General features: G+C 48.0%; 2 protein-coding genes across 2 annotated transcripts in view; both read right to left on the minus strand.

Annotated features, from left to right (window-relative positions):
* LOC8039860 (snRNA-activating protein complex subunit 3) overlaps positions 1-20,127 on the minus strand; it is a 110,126-nt gene that overhangs the window by 68,377 nt on the left and 21,622 nt on the right. The gene's annotated exons all lie outside the window — the stretch shown is intronic.
* Positions 12,394-18,516, minus strand: LOC120840771. Its single transcript, XM_040211478.1, has one exon. It carries the CDS (start codon positions 18,514-18,516, stop codon positions 12,394-12,396), a length of 6,123 nt encoding a protein of 2,040 aa, XP_040067412.1.

Raw genomic sequence — 20,127 nt, forward strand, 5'->3', positions numbered from 1 at the left:
CGGGCACCTCGGAAAGCGGACGCTACCTGATTTATATGCTCCTTGCATTTTGTGGAAAGTGATTACATTGAGCTCGCAGGTGTCAAAACGGAAATCCCATAGCATTTAATTCAGCGAAGTATCGTCCACAACATTAGTTCGTTATTTTTGTTTGTTTCTTCAGTGATGATTGTAAACATACACACACATATATATATATATATATATATATATATATATATATATATATATATATATATATATATATATATATATATATATATATATATATATATATATATATATATATATATAAACATCGAAAAATGTTTGAAAAAAAAAAAAAAGTTTCACGGGGGATCGAATTCGGTCCTACCGCGTGTGAACCGGACGTCTTTCCGACTGAGCTACTGGGGCATCTTTTTTTTTTATTACATGGAAGAAGAAACGATAGGCTCGCAACGTGGTCGTTCAGGTTCAACTCTACACAATCATGGTAGACACGTTAAAACTCTTTGATGTTCTGGAGACTGTTAAACAGAGGCAGCCAGTCTGGAACTACTGTTTGAATATCATACACGCTTTTGACGCGGATTACAAGCTCAATGAAATGTAGGCGTACAGTTTTAGGGTGCAAATTCTCATTCCTTATGTCGAGGCGGGACTTCCACATGCGGCGACGAGATGTTTTGGTGGCGCCACCTCGCGGGCGCCCTCCTGTGACGCAGCTGGTAGGATGCGAGCAGACGACGCGCGATGTCAAAGCACGGTGTGGCTATGTTAGTTCGCACCTATGCCGATTAAAAACGGTTTATTTAATAGACAAATCCGTATAAGGTTTTTGTGAGTGATATTTGTAATTAATAATAGTGCCTCGAAGTTGCTTTTTTATATTATTAAAAGAGACTGAAATCTTCAAAAACAAGCTAGGAGCTTCACATTACAGCTTGCGCGGCCTGCGTCAGGGCTATTCACAGCCACTCCGATACTTGTTATTTCGTATCTGTGGATGCTGCTGTAGAAAAAGGTTTTACATTCACCAGAGTAAATGACGTGCTGTCGTAGCTGTGCACGCGCGGTGTTGTGTTGCAAAGCGCTGCACACTTGCTTCAGCTGCATTGAGCTTGCCGATAACGATGCGTTTATCCAAGTGTGACTCGACAGTTGCCGCCGAGCAAATGCTCGTCAGCAACTGACGCTTAGTTCCTCCCACATCGAATACGCGGCAAAGAAGTTTGTCACATCGCGGCTTCTACTCGAAAGAACAGTAGAAATTCTTAAATTGGGGAGGGGGGTCGGCCATGGCCCGGAAAATTCAGACGATTGATTAATTTGTTCCGTCCTATTCTTACTAAGAATTGTTTAGAAATTTAAAATAACTTTCTGAGTAGCGCATCACGCATGATGCACCTTTGAATCCGCAAAAATTAAACATAAAAAGGTAGCAATTCCTTGCAGGTGTATTCCTCATTTTCTGGGACGCTGAGCTGTCATTGACTCACATTTAATACTTCTATCGCGAGGTAATCTCGCACGTTTTGCATCGACCGGGTAAATAAGGAGAGATTAAGTTGAAACAACTCCGGAAGCCAGCCAGCGCTTCTCTCTGCCAGTTATTTCGAGGAAATGTTCGTTTACTGGTTTACAAAACTCAAAGAGGAATCAATTCGGAACTAATAAGAGAGCAGCACTCACAGAACGTATTGGAACCAACAGGATACACGGACTTGCTTTCACTGACGTGTTTATTACACACGCGAGAGGGTCTTGAATTGCACTTTCTATATTTTCAATTTGATGAGACATTCCTTTTTTATTTTGTCCGAATCATAACACAAAGTACACCCTATTCACCGTGGTAGATGTATTGGGATAAAGCGCTGGATATTCTAGTTTCATCACCCAGCTTTTTGTACTGGGGCAGTGAACAGCACACCACCATCCGTGCGCTTCGACACCTCAGCTCCGAAGGTGTTTGTTGGCACGACTACGCGTGCCACATGCGGTTTCAAACTTTGGTAAAATGCCCTGCTGCAAATATCACTTTATACCAATAAACACAACGCGTGAAACAGGTATTGCCGCGCGTTACCCCAACAGTGCATGACGCGAGCTGTCGAGCCGACGGATCCAAGATCTGCGAGGTCTGTCCCAGTCTGTCCTACCCATGACGTCGCAAACGATGATGATGATAGCTAGAGAAGCGCCCCCTGTAGTTCGCACACGCCGCCAATACAATGCTAGGAGCATTACAGTGTCATACGGGAAGTTATCTCTAGATGATACAGGTAGGAAACGAATTGAATAGGTGTAATATCAATATCCTTTTTTAGAGTGCGCTGCAGGACATCCCAGAAAAAAATGGCATCCCAACAGTGAATAAAAATATGTTCAATTGTTTCAGGTGTTTTACATAATGTACAGTGTGTTGACCACGGGACAAATATTCCTTTTTCTCGTAGCCACACTTTGGTGGGTAACACTGAACAATGTAATTTGAAAAAGAATGTTTTCGCTGAAGGGGGGATACACATCTTCTTTACCCGGCGCAGTATATCGTGTTGGGACGCGTCGCTGAACACTGAGCGGTAAATTGGAATTGGAAATAGGATATTCACAAGATCTCTAGTCAACGTTTTACGTGAAACAGACATTAAATATTCTTTTGAAAACCTTACTGATAAAAACTGAAAAGCATCAACTACTTCTCTAAGATACCCTACTAACACACAGGTTTGGTCTGCCACGGAGGATACGATAAAGTCAGGTAGAGAACATGCCAGTCTGTTCTGAATGACTTCACGAAGGAAAAGGTGCTCCTGGTCTCTTAGGAAAAGAAAACGTGAAACCAACTGACGTATAAATAAATGGGGAAGGCCGAGTCCACCATCTGATACACGACGGAACAGATTGTCGCGACGCATGGGTTCCCAAGTGGACTTCCATACTAAAACGGCAAAAACCCTGTGCAATTTTTGAATACTTGTCCGTGTACAGGGCAGTACCTGCAAGACATACCATACTTTAGCCGCCAAAAATAAATTACAGATGGTCGAAAGTGCAAACACTGACAAATTTTTTTGTGACCAGTTATTGGCTCGTCGTTTCAATTCAGTCGCAGCTCCGGACCAGTAGGACGTGCTGTTTCGGTAGTGCTTCAATGGCACTCCTAGGTAGTTACATGGCGTGCAGCTCCAATCTATGCTTTCGTATTGCTTGGGCGTCGTCGCCCATGCTCCATGCCAGAAACCTAGACACTTGTCTAGATTTACTGCGGCTCCAGTGGCCTCACAAAAGCTGCGAGTGAGATCCATGGCACTGGTAACGCTTTTCTTGTCTTTACAAAAATATGCGACATCGTCGGCATATGCTAGGACTTTAATTTCAGTGTTGCTCAAAGTAAAGCCTTGTATTTTTTTTACTTCTTATTATGCTTTGGCACAACGGTTCTAGATAAAGAGTGAAAAGTAATGGAGATAACGGACAGCCCTGTCGAACTGAAGAACAAATTGGGATGCTTCCTGTAACTTTGTTATTTATGATTAAGCGTGTACAACAGTTTGTGTATGACATTTTAACGCCATGGAGTATAATATCACCAACGCCAATGTGCGACAAAATCCTAAAAAGAACATTATGACTTACACGGTCGAATGCCTTTGCGAGATCAACTTGAAGCATTGCTACCTGAGAACTGCTGTTGGTAACACACTCTAATACGCTCCTCGCAATATGAATATTTGTCTGAATGGACCTTCCACGAATCCCACACGTCTGGTGATCCCCTACTAAATCGCAAATGACGCGCTGCAATCTATTAGTCAGTATTTTTGCAAATATTTTATAGTCCACGTTGCATAATGTGATTGGTCGATAGCCAGTCACTTGTGAAAGTTTGTTTTTGTAATCTGTCTTTGGAATAAGAATAGTGTGTGTATGCAGAAAGGAGGACGGTAGACTTTTGTTTTTGTATGCCTCTTGAAAAATCTCCTGCAAGATGGGGCATAAGGTGTTTTTGCGAAGTTTATAAAATTCTGAAGTAATACCATCCGGTCCTGGGGTTTTGTTTGTTGGAAGTGCATCCACAGCGCTTTCTACCTCAGCTAAGCTGATCGATTCTTCCAATTCTTTTGTTTGATCTTTTTCTAACTGGGGAAGCAACGTTACAAGTTCCTTTAGGTGATCTTTATCTGTGGCGGCAATCTTTGTGCCGAATATTTTTTTGTAATGTTCAAAGAAGACTTCGGCTATAGCGTCGCTATCTCTAATAATCATGTTGTTTTGCTTTATCTCTTGAATTTCTTTAGTCATCGCATACCTTTTCTCCTCCCCCATAACCTTTTTTGTCGACTGTTCTCCCAAAAAATATTTTACAGCACGAGAACGTATAACAGCGCCTTGATAACGCTCTTGGTAAAATTTATCGAGCTCAGCTTTTATGCGGATAATATCTTCCAACCCTGTCCAGAGTTTTGACATTCAAGTTGAACTAAGGCTCGCAAATTACTTATCAACGTCCTCTCGGTCTCAGACTTTTGGAATTTTATAACACTAGCTCTCTCAGTTGCAGTTTGTTTTAACTCTTGTTTAAAAAGCTCCCATTTAACAGATATATGTTCAGTTGTTTTCCCTATTTGCTCAAAAAGATCGGTTACAGTTGCTACAAAGTTTTCATCTTTTAACAGTTGGTTATTAAGTTTCCATAGTTTCCAGTTTATACTCTTTTTTCTTCGTTTCCTTCCAATTGTTATTGATACCATGCAATGGTCTGTGAAAAAAACTGGATCTACGGCATAACCGTTTCAATTGTCAGTAAGGTCTACTGAGCAGTAAATTCTATCAAGTCTTGCGTGTGATGTGTTTTGAAAATGGGTATATGGTAAGTGTTTTTCCTTTAGCTGAAAAGATGCAACATCAAAAATATTCGACTCGTCCACAATGTCCTGTAGCAGTCGTTCACTTTTGTCAATTCGAAATTTATATGGTGCTCTGTCTGCTCCGTCGCAAACGCAGTTAAAGTCTCCAAGCAGAACTACCATTCTATCGCAAAGTAAATAAGGTCGCAGTTGATTAAAAAAGTTACTCTGGCATTCACCTCATTCGGCGCATAAACGCATAACACTCTCCACATTATGTCGGAAACTCGGAAGTCGCACATAATGAAGCGCCCGCAAAGGTCTGTCGTGATTACTAAATCAGACAAATGAAAAGACTTTCTAATAAACAATAAACATCCTGCGGAAAGACCTACAGCATGGCTAACGCATACCTCGTAGTCAGACAGGAAATATTGTATGGCCTGTTCTACCTGTTCTACCGTTGACAGTTTTGTTTCCTGTGCGGCTAGAAAGTCTACCTCTTTGTCTTCAAGTAAACGTTTTAAATGATATTGCTTCTTTCGGGAGTTAAATCCTCTTACATTTAGGGTAACAATACGAAGGCTATCAGTTAGAGGTAATGAAAGAGGAGAGGAATGAGGATGGGGTAGAGGGGAGGGAGGAGGAAGGGCGAGGGGAGGGGGTAGGGTGGGGTTTTTTCATTTATACTCTAGTGTGCAGGGGAGGGTTTTCGCTTACTCGCGATGGTGTCAGGCGGGTGTTTTTTCCTCTTGGTGTCACTACTGTCCTTGCACGTGCTAGGGCTCAAGTCCATTGCTGACGGGTCACTTTTGTTGTCGAACGTTGCAAGTCCGTCTGCAGGAACCGCTGACTGTTTCGGTACTTCCGTTTCCGGCGTTGAAGAGATGTCATTGGTCGGTTCTTCCTGGGGAGCTGCTTTCACGGCTTCTGTCGGTGCTGTGTCTTGGAGTATCTCCGAAGCTTCCTTTTCATCTTGTGTTTTGCTCTCACCTGAACTCTGAGGCAGTGTCTCTCTGGGCTGCGCTTGAGTGGAGAGAACATCTCCGCTAGCGTCCACGACATCGGAGATGTCCATCAAAAGTTCCGGGTTGGCGTCAGGGTCGTTGCCAGAGCCTCGTAGTACGGTTGCATAACTTGAAAAGCACTCGTCACTTTCATGCCCAAATCTATTACAACGAGCGCATTTCGGTGTCGTCGAATATGACCAACCTTCTTACAACGTAGGCACAAGGGCGGTCGTCCTGACATTACCAGAAGGGATTGTATGCCATAAACCTTCAGTAGGTGAGGGACGTCTTCGGACGTCACGGTGTCGTGCAGTGTTAGGCAGACCTCCCTATTCAGCGTCTCCATGTTCTCCATTCCTGGCACGCGCCACTTTTCTCGCGCGATGGTTCGAACCGTGCCGAACGGTGCTAAGGCGTCGACGATTTTTTTTCTTCCAAGTATGACGGCAGCCACAGTAGCTTGAGCTTCACATCCTTTGAGTTCGGATCGATGATTAAACACTTTTTCCCTTTCACGCTGAGTTCTTTCGCGGTTTTTAACTTTTCTGTGGCTTCTGGACTAGCCAGCGTCGCCATCCACACATGGCTCATCTGAAACTGTCCAAGAGATACCACTTCGTTCAGATCGACGACTCCTCTAAGTCCATCACGAAAGTCAACTGCACGGTAGGGCCGACCCGTGAGGTCAGCGTGGAGGAAGACCGAGTTTACGCACAAGGCTCCAGGTGGAAAACGTGGAAGTATAATCTTATACTCATCTTGGCCGGTTGCCGGAACAGGAATGTTTCTTGGGGTCACGGGTGCCGCTGCAGTGTTCTCCGAGTACATCTTGTGATTTTCGTTACCAGTATAAGAAGCAGAGGTAGATGGGTTTCCTCGGCCTGAGGCCGATTGTTGATTTTCAACGGAGAACATGAAAGCACGACCGTTCGAAACGGCGTCTTCTTCTTTCTCCAGCTACTGGGGCATCGCTTTTCTGGTGGATCTCTTTCCTTGGTAATAATTCAGCCGGTAAACTGTAAGTTGGAAAGTTTGCTGTCGATTTTTCTCTAGCAAAAGCGCTCCCGGGTCGAAGTCGGGAAGCACCACGCTTTGGGGACATTCGCACCTAGTAAAGAAATCGTACGCGTGCATATTGAACTCGAGGTAGACAGGTCGTGCTTGACGTTTGCGGGAGCGATGTCTTCAGCCACGAGAAGGGAGCGACGGCTCGGCGACGTCTTCGTGCAAATCGGCTTGGTGGCCGGGCGTCTCGTACGAGATGAATACCAATTCTTTTTATCAGTCCCAAATTTCTCTTTTAACGGTAGACAGAACTCGCCGGTACCGCGAACGACAGTTCTGAAATAGAGGTCCCACGCCCGTCGTCCGCTGCCATCGCCGTCCCCGCGAGTCCCACGATACGCGAAACGACGAACGCACAGAATGCTTCCGGTTGTCTGTGGAACTTTTTTTTTCAATCAACGTATTTACAGCTTTTTAGAAGCCACAAAAAATGGGTTTCATATTTTTTTCTATTTTTAATATTGAGTGCGTGCCTTCAGTGACCCACGACTTCGATTAAATTTGGTGGTCGCATCGATACCTTAGGAAACGGCCCGTGACCGCGAAAAAGAGAGTGAGCGAGACTCGAACCGGCCAGTTCTTGATCGGCGGTTTTCGGGCGGAAAGAAACCGAATTTCGAGCCGCAAATTCTGTTCTGGGTAGTTGAGCTCTCATATGTCACGTACAACTAAAAACCTCAGCGAGCATAAATACCCTGTCAGTGTCCCTTTAAAGGACCCATGAAACGAATTTTGGGCTGGGGTAAATCAATTTATATTGGGATTTTACTAATAGCACATCGTTCAGTGGGCCAAAAGAACAAAGGTAGAAAGTCAGAAGCCTGACTTTCGCTCCGAAAATTTGCAAAACATAGCGGACTACTTCGTACCTCCTTCCCTTCGTAAACTCTCCGCCTTTTCACTGTGATACATCCGCGGACCCCGCAGCGCGTCACCGGGCTACTAGCCGCCATAACCGGGCCCCCGCAGCGCGTCACCAGGGCCCAAGCGCACGTCACACAACACCGGACCTCACTTAATCCCTTTACCCCTAAGCTGACATTGCGGTGGAAGCTACGCGCTTGCCGGACCAATCAGCCGTCTCCCTTTCATCACCTGACCTCATTCTCTGCGGGTCGCGGTATGCGCGAGAGAGCATGATCACGTGGCAAAAGTGTGGCTGGTCCAACGAGCACGTAGCTTCCACAGCACTGTCAGCTTCGGGGTGAACGGGGTGGGGAAAGCAACTAGTCGGAATTTTGAACGACGGGCTAATCTTCTAGGGGGAAGCTTCAATGAACAAAAAGCTATATGGCTCCAATTAACTGGGGATGGTTGAACATTTTAAGTAAAAACCGCGAAACTGGCGAAAAAAAAAAGTTTTTTTTTTTTCTAGTTTTGAGGTTTTGTTTAATTGTATATTCGGCCGGTCGCTTTTCAGTTACTTTTCAGCCTCTTGGAGCGCTCTGAAAAGCCGGTGTGCATTCGCCTGGTCAATGCCAGGCGCTCCAAGTATATTCGCCTGGTTCTTTCGGAGCGCTCTTGAAGCTCCGACTTTCGCCGTCCTCCGAATCGGAGCAATTTGAGGCGCTCTGACTTGGAAGTGGGAGCGCGCGAGAGATCTGGCTGCCGACCGGTCACGTGACTCCAGCCATTCCGCCATTTTGCTTTTGTGTCGGAAGCGGACGGCGAGAACGCAACTACTCCGCAGAAAAAGGTCTGCGAAAAACAGCCGTCAGTCTCGACGCTGTCACCGTTGTGTTGTGCTGCCCGAATGGACCTTTTTTGAGAAGCGTTCTGCGCACGTGCGAGCGCCCGATGCAAAGCGGCGGAAGTGGGAACGAAAAATCGAGGAAATTCGGAAGAAGGCTGTATGTCAGCGAGTAGAACACGTAACTGCAGCATATATATATAATTGTGTTACACAAGAAAAGAACGTCGACGGAAAGGAAAACACGATGTTTGGGTGGACGCCACGGATGCCCCTCTTAAAAGCCGCGTTGGGCAGGCGCCACTGCTCAGAGAGCGAAGAAAATGGTAGCGTAGCTCCCATTATCGATTGGTAGCGCAGGTAGGTCACTTCCTCGATTTTTAGTTCGTGCAGCCACCGCCTGGTGCCGTCGGTATGTGAAAAAGGTCCATTGAGGTAACATGTTGTTGAAACGAAGACGTTTAATGTTAGGGGTGGCACTGTCAGTGCTGCTGGCGAAGCTAGCTGACAGCGACAACACAAGCAGCTCGGACGACGACGACGAGGGCCGTGTTTACGAAGCGAAGTTTGCCGAGTTCTTAGAATGGATGCTTGGGCGAGTTGGATATTCATATTGTAGGAGAAGCGCTAAGTGTGAGTGTGAGTTTGAGGGTGAGTGAATCTACTTAGCGCTTCTCCTACAATAACAATTTGCCGAGTTGTTTGACGCACTTTGTACGGTGCCCAAGGTCAAGGCCTATGTTTCTGTAGTGCGAACCTACTCGCACAAAGCGGTAAGAACAGAAGTACGAGAGTTTTCAAGCTGTAATGCTGTCTTTTTTTATAGTTTCGCAGGAACTTCCGCTTGGCACGGCTGGCTTGCGATGACCTTATCAGCGTCCGCGTTGACGGCTGCTATTTTTCAAGGATTGACGGATGGATGGATCACTGAATACTGCTGAACCCACTGATCTCAATGACAATTGCTGGATCGCGCTTGCCGCTCCCGCAAGTGAAGCCACCGGACCCAACCCCGCTGGGATACGATTTCCCGTTTTGCTAGCCTTTTGCTGCGGTTTTCCAGCGTGCTGTAGACACGTTTTCTACTCGTTCGTCGTCATTCGCCGAGGAAGTTTTTTGAGACTCTGTGTATTGTTGAGACTTGCCGTTGTGAACACGTGGAAAATTTTACGAAAGTGCAGTGTCGCAGGAAAGAGGCACAACGCGTCGAAAGGAAGGGCTGGCGGCGTGTTCAAAGCTTCCTGGGCACGCCGAAGTGCCGTGTCTCTTTGCCTTCGTGCGCTTGGATACCGACCAAGAACCGACGCCGTGTGAATGTGTTTAGCGAGTGCAATGTGCGTGAAGGGGTCCATATCACAAGAGCGAATGACATTTTAGCGAATGGCGACATTTGAGCGAATGGTCGTTTTAGCGAATAACGGGGGCGCGCGTTAACCCATCCGTCGCGCTGCGCTTTACGCCGCTTCGCGGCGACAGTCTGCGGCAACTCATTACAAAAATATGAACTCACTTGACCCACCCGAAAACGCCGCTTCGCGGCGTCCGACTATTCGCTAAAGTGTCTGTGGTGTTTGGCGGAGTGAGGTTCGGGTCGGGTCACCCTGGGTACAACGCCGCGGGGAACTCTGGGATGGGGCACCCGGGCGGCGAGTAGTCTGTTTCATTGGGCCGCTTGAGCTGGACGCTACGGAGCAAGTCGCTCCCCATGTTGGTTGCGGAATAAAGACACGTTCCGTACCAAAGTCTCTCCTTTGTCGGCGGACACACAACATAAAGTGGCGACGAGGACTTTCGACCGACCACCCATGCGAGCAGAACTCGAGCAGCAACTGGTGGACGCCGTGTAGGCCTGAGAAGACAGCAACTGCGGCGGGTAGGGAGGAGCAAGCGACGCAGCGGAATGGTGCAGAGCCATGGCCAAGTTCGGGCAAGTCGAACATTTTGACGCTTCGTTGTGCTCATGGTCGTCATACGAAGAAAGACTAGCGTCGTTTTTGAGAGCGAACCATGTGCCGGAAACCGACCAGGTTGACGCCTTTTTAAGCCTAATTGGGCCTACGACGTACAACTTACTCAAGTCGCTAACAGCTCCTCAGCTACCAGTAACGAAGTCCTTCGACGAGCTAACGCAGCTACTGCACTCTTAGAAAAAAGGGGACCAAAAGGAGGTAACAGACCACCTTTACCACCCTCCTCCCGGCCAGGGGGGAAGCGCTCCGATTGTTACCTCCTCAGGCGCAGCGGACACTAGGAATGCGGTGCTACAAGGTGAAGTTCGCCTCGAAGGGGCACCAAAGAGGTAAATATTACCTCCCAGAGGGTGCACGTGTTCGAGCACTGCCAAAGCCTGGGCGCTGCGATTGGCTGTGGAAAGGCGCAAACCAGTTCGCTAATTGGTCTCCTCGTATGACACGTCATTCTTCGCGCATGCGTGGGAGAGCTCTCGCCCGGCCGACCGGGAGCGTCGGCGCCACAGGTCGGCGCCTTCCCCGTCGACGCTCCCGGTCATAACGGCATAACGGTCTTTCTTCTCGAACGTTCGACGGAGGCGTCCCTGGGCAGGAACGTTCCTTATTGTTCTGTTCGGCTCAGTCTCTTCTTACGAGGTCACTGAGAGCACTGCATTGACTTCAGTCGAAGATCCAAGTCGTGTGCACCGTATGCAGGTAAGGAAATATTCTGCGCGGGCGGCAGTTGGCGTCGGTTATGACCGCCCGGGAAGGCGACCTCCGTCTTCCTTAGACAAAGGCTTGGCGGACATGTTGGCACGTTTGAAGGCGTCGAGCGTTCGATAAAATTAGTGTGTGGCGCGAACGCAGACACGGTTTAGACCATCGAAATTCATAAAGAGCAAGAACAGAAATGACTGTCGCTTGCACTAGCGCATATTTAGAAGGTTGACATTCGCTAACCAGTGGTGTAACCAGCAGTTTTTCCCGGTGTATGTGCGTGCGGGTGGAGAAAGGGGAGAGCGGCGGTTCGGCGAGCGGGGCGGCCGGGCGACAAGGCGCCTTTTGAATCGGGGGTCGCCTAGGTTTAAGGCGTGAGGGGGTAGGAGGTTTTCTCTTTTTGGGGCCGTTGGTGTGTCGCGTCGGACGTTAAATTGAGGATCTGATCAAATATTTGAAAATCTCATAAGGTGGTTGGTGTCTTTTTTTTTTCGCAGAGCAGTAGTCGATCAGGCATTCATTGGCGGCACCGGCAAACAGGCGCGATTAATTCTCAACGTCGTTGATATTTGTAAAAGTCAGTGTTGAACACTGATTTTTAATAGCAACGTTTTTGTTTGTTTGTTTTTAATTTAACGAGGTTTAATAAATAGTTTGGCAAAATGTCACGTTATGAAATACCGAATATAAATGTCTGAGCTAATTATTCGTGCGCTTCACAAACATTAATAGTAGTATATTACGGAATGAGGTCATGAAGGTGTTGCCGGCAGCGAGACTAGCAATATTCTGATTCCATGGCGCGCCTCCGAACGGCCACTCCTCAGGTAGCGAACGACTGGATGTCATAGAAAAACTGTACTTTTATATCCATAACAACCACCGTAAAAGACGGTGCTTCGTAGTAGCGCGTTACATGGTGATCCCAGATCGAACGAGTCCAAAACAAAAAAGGAAGAAAAACACACACGGCACAGACTGATGCCAACGCGATGCGGCTAACCCTAGCAAGTCCAAACTCAACTAGATTGCAGTAACACCACACTCCCCGTCTGGTATCACGAGATACCACTATGACACCATAACGCAAAGTTTACAAACTGGACACGCACTGAAGTTTTGGATCAGTCTTCTTTTGAGATGAGAAGGACAGTCTCAGTGACTGGCCGTCGGAAAGTTTTTAGTTCTCCTCTGGTCGCCGTCTTGATTTCGACTTTCCGTACTTTTCCGTCCGCACTCGGGAAAGTGTTCACAATCACACCCATAGGCCACTCGTTGCGGTGAACCTGTTTGTCCCTTAGGAGCACAATGTCACCCTCCTTGAGGTCTCGACGGCTATCCTGCCACTTGCGACGGCTCTGAAGCGTTGTCAGGAACTCACGTCGCCAACGGTGCCAAAAGGAGTCTGCCAACCACTGCACTTGACGCCACTGACTTCTGTAGAGATCCTTGACGTTGAACTCGCTGGGTGGTAACGTGTCTCCACCAACCTTCTGGGTAAGGAGTGTAGACGGAGACAAGATGTCCCAGCATTCCGGATCCATCGAAACAGGAACAAGAGGTCTAGCATTTATGATTGCTGAAACTTCTGCCAAAAATGTCACCAGAACTTCATGGCTGAGACGGCTCGGTCCGTGTTCCAACAACATGGAATCCAAAATACGACGTGCGATTCCGATCATCCGCTCCCAAGCTCCTCCAAAGTGGGAAGAATGAGGAGGGTTGAACACCCAACTGCAATTTTGGCTTGAAAGGAATGCTTGTACTTTGTCGTTGTCGAGACCACTAGTTCTCAGGTTGAGCTCTGAACATGCTCCGACGAAATTGGTTCCACAGTCGGATCGCAGCTGTTTCGCAGGTCCTCTGAGTGCGAAAAATCCCCTGAGAGCGTTAATAAAACTTGAAGCATCCATGGACTCTATGACTTCAATGTGGACCGCCCGAATGCTCATGCACGTAAACAGCACAGCCCACCGTTTGCTGCTGGCTTCTCCACCTCTAGTTCGACGTGCAGTCACGTTCCATGGTCCAAAAACGTCAACCCCCACATATGTGAATGCGGGTTCTGTACTGAGTCGATCAACTGGCAAGTCTGCCATCTTCTGGTCCAGCTGTCTTCCTCGCAGTCTGCAGCACATGACGCACCCGTGTATGTACGACGCTATGCAGCGTTTTGCTCCGATGATCCAGAAACCTGCGGATCTGATTGCTCCCTCAGTAATGTGTCGACCTTGGTGCTTGATCTGCTCATGGTAGTACCTTACAAGCAGCAAGGCGACGTGGTGTTTACCAGGTATGATTAGAGGTCTCCGCTCCTCTTGACTCAGCTGTGCGTTGTTGAGGCGACCACCGACTCTCAGCAAGCCCTTGTCATCAATACGAGGATCCAGTTTCCAAAGTGGACTTGATTTCTGGACTCCTTTCCCCTGTGACAAACACTCGAGCTCATTTGCATATGCTTCTAGTTGGACGGAGCGAATGACGAGATTCTTTGCAAGAGACAAATGCTCGACAGATAGCTGTCCTGCTTGAAGGCAGCCACGTGGCAGGTCAGCTTCGTCGGCTCGAGAAGGGCACCGAAAGTTGCCAGCAGCACGTATGAGGTATGGCACTGCACGCATCAGTCTAGGCCAGCTTGAAAAACGACTGAAACGATTAGTCCCGAGTCCATTTGTGGTCACACTGGTGGCTGAGACGCTTGCTTCGGGCCGGATTTCGGCATCAGTGTTTGGGTCCATCAGCTCAAACTCGTTCTGCAAGACGCATGAAGACTCTTCTTGACGATTTAAGAACTCTGGACCAGTCAGCCAAGCCGTCTCCTGTAGCCGGGCTGCGGGCACGAATCTTGTAGCAAGATCTGCAGGATTTGCATCGGTCCGAACGTAATGCCATTGTTCTGGTTGTGTAGATTTTCTGATGCGTTCGACCCTGTTGCCGACATACACGTAAAATCTTCTTGTTTGGTTGTGTATGTAGCCCAAAACCACCTTGCTGTCGGTGTAGAAATGCACCACATCTAGTTGTGTGTCTATTTCTTTCTGAATGAGCTCTGCCAGCTCCACAGCCAGCACCGCACCGCACAGTTCGAGCCTTGGAATGGTGTGTTGTGGACGCGGTGCTAGCTTAGCCTTGCCCATTATAAAGCCGACATGACACGCACCATCCGAGTCTGTGGCTCTCAGATACGCCACAGCTGCTACAGCCTTGGTCGAGGCGTCTGAGAAGATGTGCACTTCCTTCTGCTGAGCTGTGCTAAGTGAAACGGCCGCATAAGTGCGAGGCACTTCTAGCTGCTCGAAAGCCTGAAGGGAATCCTTCCAGTTCTCCCACTCTTTCCTCTTGTTTTCAGGAAGTGGGGAATCCCACTCGCAGGTTTCTGTGACGAGTTCTCGTAGGAGAGACTTCCCTTGTATGGTAACTGGAGCCACGAATCCAAATGGGTCGTACACGCTGTTCACCATTGACAAGACACCACGCCGGGTGAATGGTGTGTCCTGAACTGGAACCCTGAAGGTGAAGACGTCCTTCTTTACGTCCCAGCAAATTCCAAGACTGCGTTGGATTGGTGGAATGTCGTGACTCAGGTCGAGTTCCCTTAGATCTTTTGTGTGGTCCTCCTTGGGGAAAGCTTCCATCACTCTGCTGCTGTTTGATACTATCTTGTGAAGCCTTAGGTTACAAACTGCCAACATTTGTTGCGTGCGTTTCACCAGGTCGATGACACCATCTGCCGTAGGGAGAGACTTCAACCCGTCGTCTACGTAGAAGTTCTTTTCGACGAACTCCCTGGCATCTTTGCCGAATTCTTCCTCTCCTTCCTGTGCTGTCTTCCGGAGTCCATATGTAGCCACTGCTGGTGATGGACTGTTACCAAAGACATGCACTCTCATCCGATATTCCACCACTTTGTCGTGGATGTCATTGTTGCGAAACCACAAGAACCTCAGGTAGTTTCGATGGTCTTCTCGTACCAGGAAGCAGTAGAACATCTGCTGAATGTCCACTGTGACAGCGAAGCAGTCTTTCCTAAAACGAATCAGGACGCCCAGCAGGTTGTTGGTCAAGTCTGGTCCTGTGAGAAGAACATTGTTCAGAGAAGTTCCCTTGAACTGAGCACTTGAGTCGAACACGACCCTGGTTTCGCCTGGTTTGCGTGGGTGATACACACCAAAGATTGGAAGATACCAGCATTCCTCTTCTTCTCTTAGCGGTGGGGCTTCTTCTGCGTGGCCATTCCTGAACATCTTGTTCATGAATGTCGCAAAATGCTCCTTCATCTCTGGTCGCTTCTGCAGTGTGCGTCGCAGTGATGCAAGACGAGACTGTGCAAGCTCCTTATTATTAGGAAGCCGAGGTCTTGGCACGCGGAAAGGAAGAGGGGCTACCCAACTGCATGACTCATCTTTGAAGACTTCATTGTCCATGATGTTTAGGAATTTTCTGTCCTCCACCGATGGAGCTGGTTGGTCATCGTCCTTTGTCGTCTGGAACAACGTGTCTGTCGTTTCTTCGACGGAGTAGTCTTTGATGGGTACACCTTGGGTAGGTGGTACATGCTGGGTTGGATTGACGGGATCAGTGAATTTCTCCTTGACGAGAAAATGGTTGCGGCATGGTTCAAAAAGGGAGGGTCGTCCATTTTCGAGCACATTTGTCTTGAAGTTGGTGACACAGTCCGGCTTGCGTGTGCGACCTAGGCAGACGTCTCCTATGATCACCCATCCTAGGTCTAGTCGTTGAGCGAAGGGCGCATCAGGAGGCCCATTGCACTGCTGACGCACCTTGTGGACTCTCAGGATGTCTCTTCCCAGTAGAAGCAGAATCTGAGCTTCCGTATCCAATGGCGGTATGAGGCTCTCTATAGCCTTTAGATGTGGGTGATGACGTGCAGCGTCTGGTGTCGGAATCTCGTTCCTGTTGTTGATCATCTGATTGCATTCAATTAGGGTTGGGAGAGATAGTTTCACGCTGCCATCAATATTTGCAACCAGAAACCCAGAGGCTCTCCTTCCTGTCGTTTCTGCTGTTCCAGCACATGTCTTGAGGGTATATGGCGAACTCTCTCCCTGGACATCAAAGAGGTTGAAGAATTCTGTCCTAGCCAGTGACCTATTGCTTTGGTCGTCCAAGATGGCATACATTCTCACAGCCTTTTGAGGTGTGCTTGAGTGACACACACTCACCAAACAAATCTTGGAACAAGACCTTCCACCGTAACCTTCCCCACACACCTCGGTGCACTTGGAAGATACGTCAGGTGATAGTCCGTGATGAATGCTGTCATCTTCGGGATCTTGTCTGAGGCTCGAAGACAAAGGTTTGGAACTGTCCGGGTGAAGCGCTCTGGTATGTTCAGTGCTGTCACAGTCGTCACACTTGATCACAACTTTACAGTCCCTTGCGAGGTGGTTTGTAGAGGAGCAACACCTGAAGCAGATCCCAAATTGTTTCAGCAGAGACTTGCGTTCTTGCAGTGGTTTCTCTCTGAACACACGGCACTTTCGTAGAGGGTGAGGTTTCTTGTGAAGCGGGCACTGTCTGTTAGGGTCCTCCATCCTCTCGGCTGTGGCTGGCGAATAATGGTCGACGGCTTCTGGAGTAACGTCGGTCGCATGGACTGAAACGGGCGTGTTTCTGAAGCCTTCTCTTGCCGTGACCTTCTCATTCTTTGGGAACCTCGGAAAGGTGCTTCCCGTTGTGCCAAAAGCAAAGCTCGGGTCGTTCCGCATCCTGGCCTGGTCTCGGACAAACTTCGAGAAGAACGAGAAAGGGGGAAAAGAGACGTGATGATCTTCTTTGTACCTTGAGCCTTTCGAGATCCACATCTCTTGGAGACGGTGTGGCAACTTCTCCACGATGGGGTTCACCCCTCTTGCCGTATCCAAATAGCTGAGTCCTGTCAAGTGGGGATCAGCTTTTGCGGCTTCCAGTTCCAGAAGCAGATCTCCCAGTTCCCGTAGTTTGTGAGTGTCTTTGTCGGAGAATTTAGGAAAGCTCCCGATCCTCTTGAAGAGCGCATCTTCTATTACTTCGGGTCGCCCGTAGCAGTCCTCCAGTCTTTCCCAGACTATCTCTAACCCCGCCGCGGGGTTGTCGACATGTACTGAACGCAGCCTCTTTGCATAGACCGAAGACTCACGGCCCAGCCAGTTCACGAGAAGATCTAACTCTTCATTTGCCGTAACTTCCAGAGTTTGCACCATACTTTTGAATGTGGCTTTCCATACTCTGTAATTCTCGGGGTGGTCATCAAACTTGACGAGTCCTGTGCTGACCAAATCTCGACGGACCAGGTATTTCAGCACACCACTCAATTCTGGGGCAACCTGCCCAGCAGGCAGTTCGTTTGAGCCATCGTGGACGGCAGCCTGGTTGTGCACATAGTCTACAGTGCGCTGAGCACGGACTTCTGATACATCTGAGATGGTTCGGTCAGAGCGATGCTCCCCGCCGTGCTGTTCTGCAGCCGCTTGCAGGATTTCTGCTTGAACTTCCATAGCAGCCGCTTCCCTTTCCAGCTGTAGGATCTGTAACTCAGCGTCTAGTTCTGCTTTTCTGCGCTCGTTAGCCGCAGCCGCACTCTTCTCCTTTTCTTCGAGCCTTGCTCTTTCGAGTTTCATGGCCACTTCCTTTCTGGTGAAAGAAGCACGAGTGCGCGCCGCTGCAGCCTCGGCGCGTGCCCTCGTTGCAGCCGTGCTTGTCGTGGTCGCAATCGAGTGTTCCGAACGCGTCGACCCTCCAGAACGTCTCGAGCCGTGAAGTCGTGGCCCGGCAGACTTCGACGAGTGCTCCGAGTTAGCGTGTTCCGAGTCCCGAGACTTCGTGGCGCGGTCGGGCGTCTTTCCGGTGTCCATCAAGGCTTTCTGAACCGCGCGAGCTCTGTCGCGATCCGTTGTCTTCTGAAGGGCTAGCTCTAGCTGGCTTTGTTCCGCGTTGATCCCCGACAAGTAGGCCACGTAGCGTTCCGACAGCGCTTGGTAACGACCGTACTCTTTTCGGATACGGCCCGTCGCCGCTTGCTGCGTTTCGGCGTTTGTAGCCTGTTCAACTTCCCGAAGATCGTTTGCGATGCGCTCCCAGACGCAGTCGAGCTTTTGACGTTGCTCGTCCCGGTTCGCTTCGTAATTAAGCAAGGCCTTCTGCGACAACGTTTTTTTTCTTCGCGGTCTCGAGTCTTGTGGCGGTTGATCCTTTATGGCGTTCTCACTCACGTGACCAGCCGCCGAGTCCCCGTCCGAAGGGTCCATCTCGTCCAAGCTTCCGTGGCGGCGTCCCGCGTTCGAGTTCGAGCTGAACCGAGGTGGCGAGGCCTAACGTTCCGACGCGCTCACTTGGCGTTCACCGTCTTTTACTATTCTGATTCCATGGCGCGCCTCCGAACGGCCACTCCTCAGGTAGCGAACGACTGGATGTCATAGAAAAACTGTACTTTTATATCCATAACAACCACCGTAAAAGACGGTGCTTCGTAGTAGCGCGTTACATGGTGATCCCAGATCGAACGAGTCCAAAACAAAAAAGGAAGAAAAACACACACGGCACAGACTGATGCCAACGCGATGCGGCTAACCCAAGCAAGTCCAAACTCAACTAGATTGCAGTAACACCACAAGCAATTATATTGTCTTGGCATTTTCTTTGCGTGTGATCAGGCATTTCTAAAACAATATAACTCAAGTTTGCATTATTTGAAGTTGATTGAATATATTTCTTTCGTCCTGCGGCAACGTTGTAGGGTGATTTCGTTGAGGGTACTGGATGCCTGCTACCTTGGACTCATCTCGTGACAGTTCTTAACACTGTTAACTGCAGGTAAGTGTAGTTCGACATTTTACTCTGATTTTCTAGTTCCCATTTGTGCAGTTGAAATGGGGCTCTTGATCTTTATGTTTATTTTGTGTGTGTGCTGTTTGTTAATTTCCGAGAGAAAATTGAGGGTATTTAGAGTAAATAAATTAGGGTAAGACACACAAGGCGCTTGCGTGCGTCTCTTTCGGTGTTCTTTTTTTGTGTTTTCGTCCTTGTGCGCTGTTCTCCTCATGTCTAAATAAAACATACATTGAATTTTAATCAGGCAAATCACTTCGGCTAAAATATTTACATATTTGCCGAAGTTCGACATTCGGCAATTAGAAATTATTCGTGCGCTCCGCAATCATTAAAAGTAGTATATTACGGAATAAGGTCATTAAATTGTTGCCGGCAGAGAGACTAGCAATTATAATGTCGTCATGACTTTTTTTTTTTTTTGCGTGTGATTAGGTTTCTTTAAAAGTCTAATCTTTCAGTAGGCGCTTTAGGTATGGCTCAAGTTTGCATTATTTGAAGTTGATTGAATATATTTCTTTCGTCGTGCGGCAACGTTAAGTGCAGGGTGATTTCGTCGAGGTTACTGGATGCCTGCTACCTTGGACAAATCCCGTGACCGTTCTTAATACTGCTTACTGCAGGCAAGCGTAGTACGATATTTTATTTTGATTTCCTTGTTCCCATTTGTGCACTTGAAATGGGGCTCTTGATCTTTATGTTTATTTTGTGTGTGTGCTGTTCTTTTCATTTCTGAGAGAAAATTGAGGGTATACTTCGAGTAAATAAATTACAGTAAGACACACAAGGCGCTTCAGTGCGTCTTTTTCTGTGTTCTTTTTTGTGTTTTCGTCCTTGTGTGCTGTTCTTCTCATGTCTAAATAAAACATACATTCAATTTTAAATTTTAATCTGGCAAAGTTCTTCGGCAACAAAATTTACATATTTGTCGAAGTTCAACATTCGGCAGTTAGAAATTATTCGTGCGCTTCGCAAACATTAGTACTAGTATATTACTGAATAAGGTCATTAAGTTATTGTCGGCAGAGAGA

Source organism: Ixodes scapularis, unplaced genomic scaffold (assembly GCF_016920785.2).
Source record: "Ixodes scapularis isolate PalLabHiFi unplaced genomic scaffold, ASM1692078v2 PGA_scaffold11__112_contigs__length_91849675, whole genome shotgun sequence".
Taxonomy (NCBI): Eukaryota; Metazoa; Arthropoda; class Arachnida; order Ixodida; family Ixodidae; genus Ixodes; species Ixodes scapularis.

Bases quoted from the DNA above. Each gene is read 5' to 3' on its own strand.
- LOC120840771 (XM_040211478.1), bottom strand. From the start codon at position 18,516: ATGGACCCTTCGGACGGGGACTCGGCGGCTGGTCACGTGAGTGAGAAC.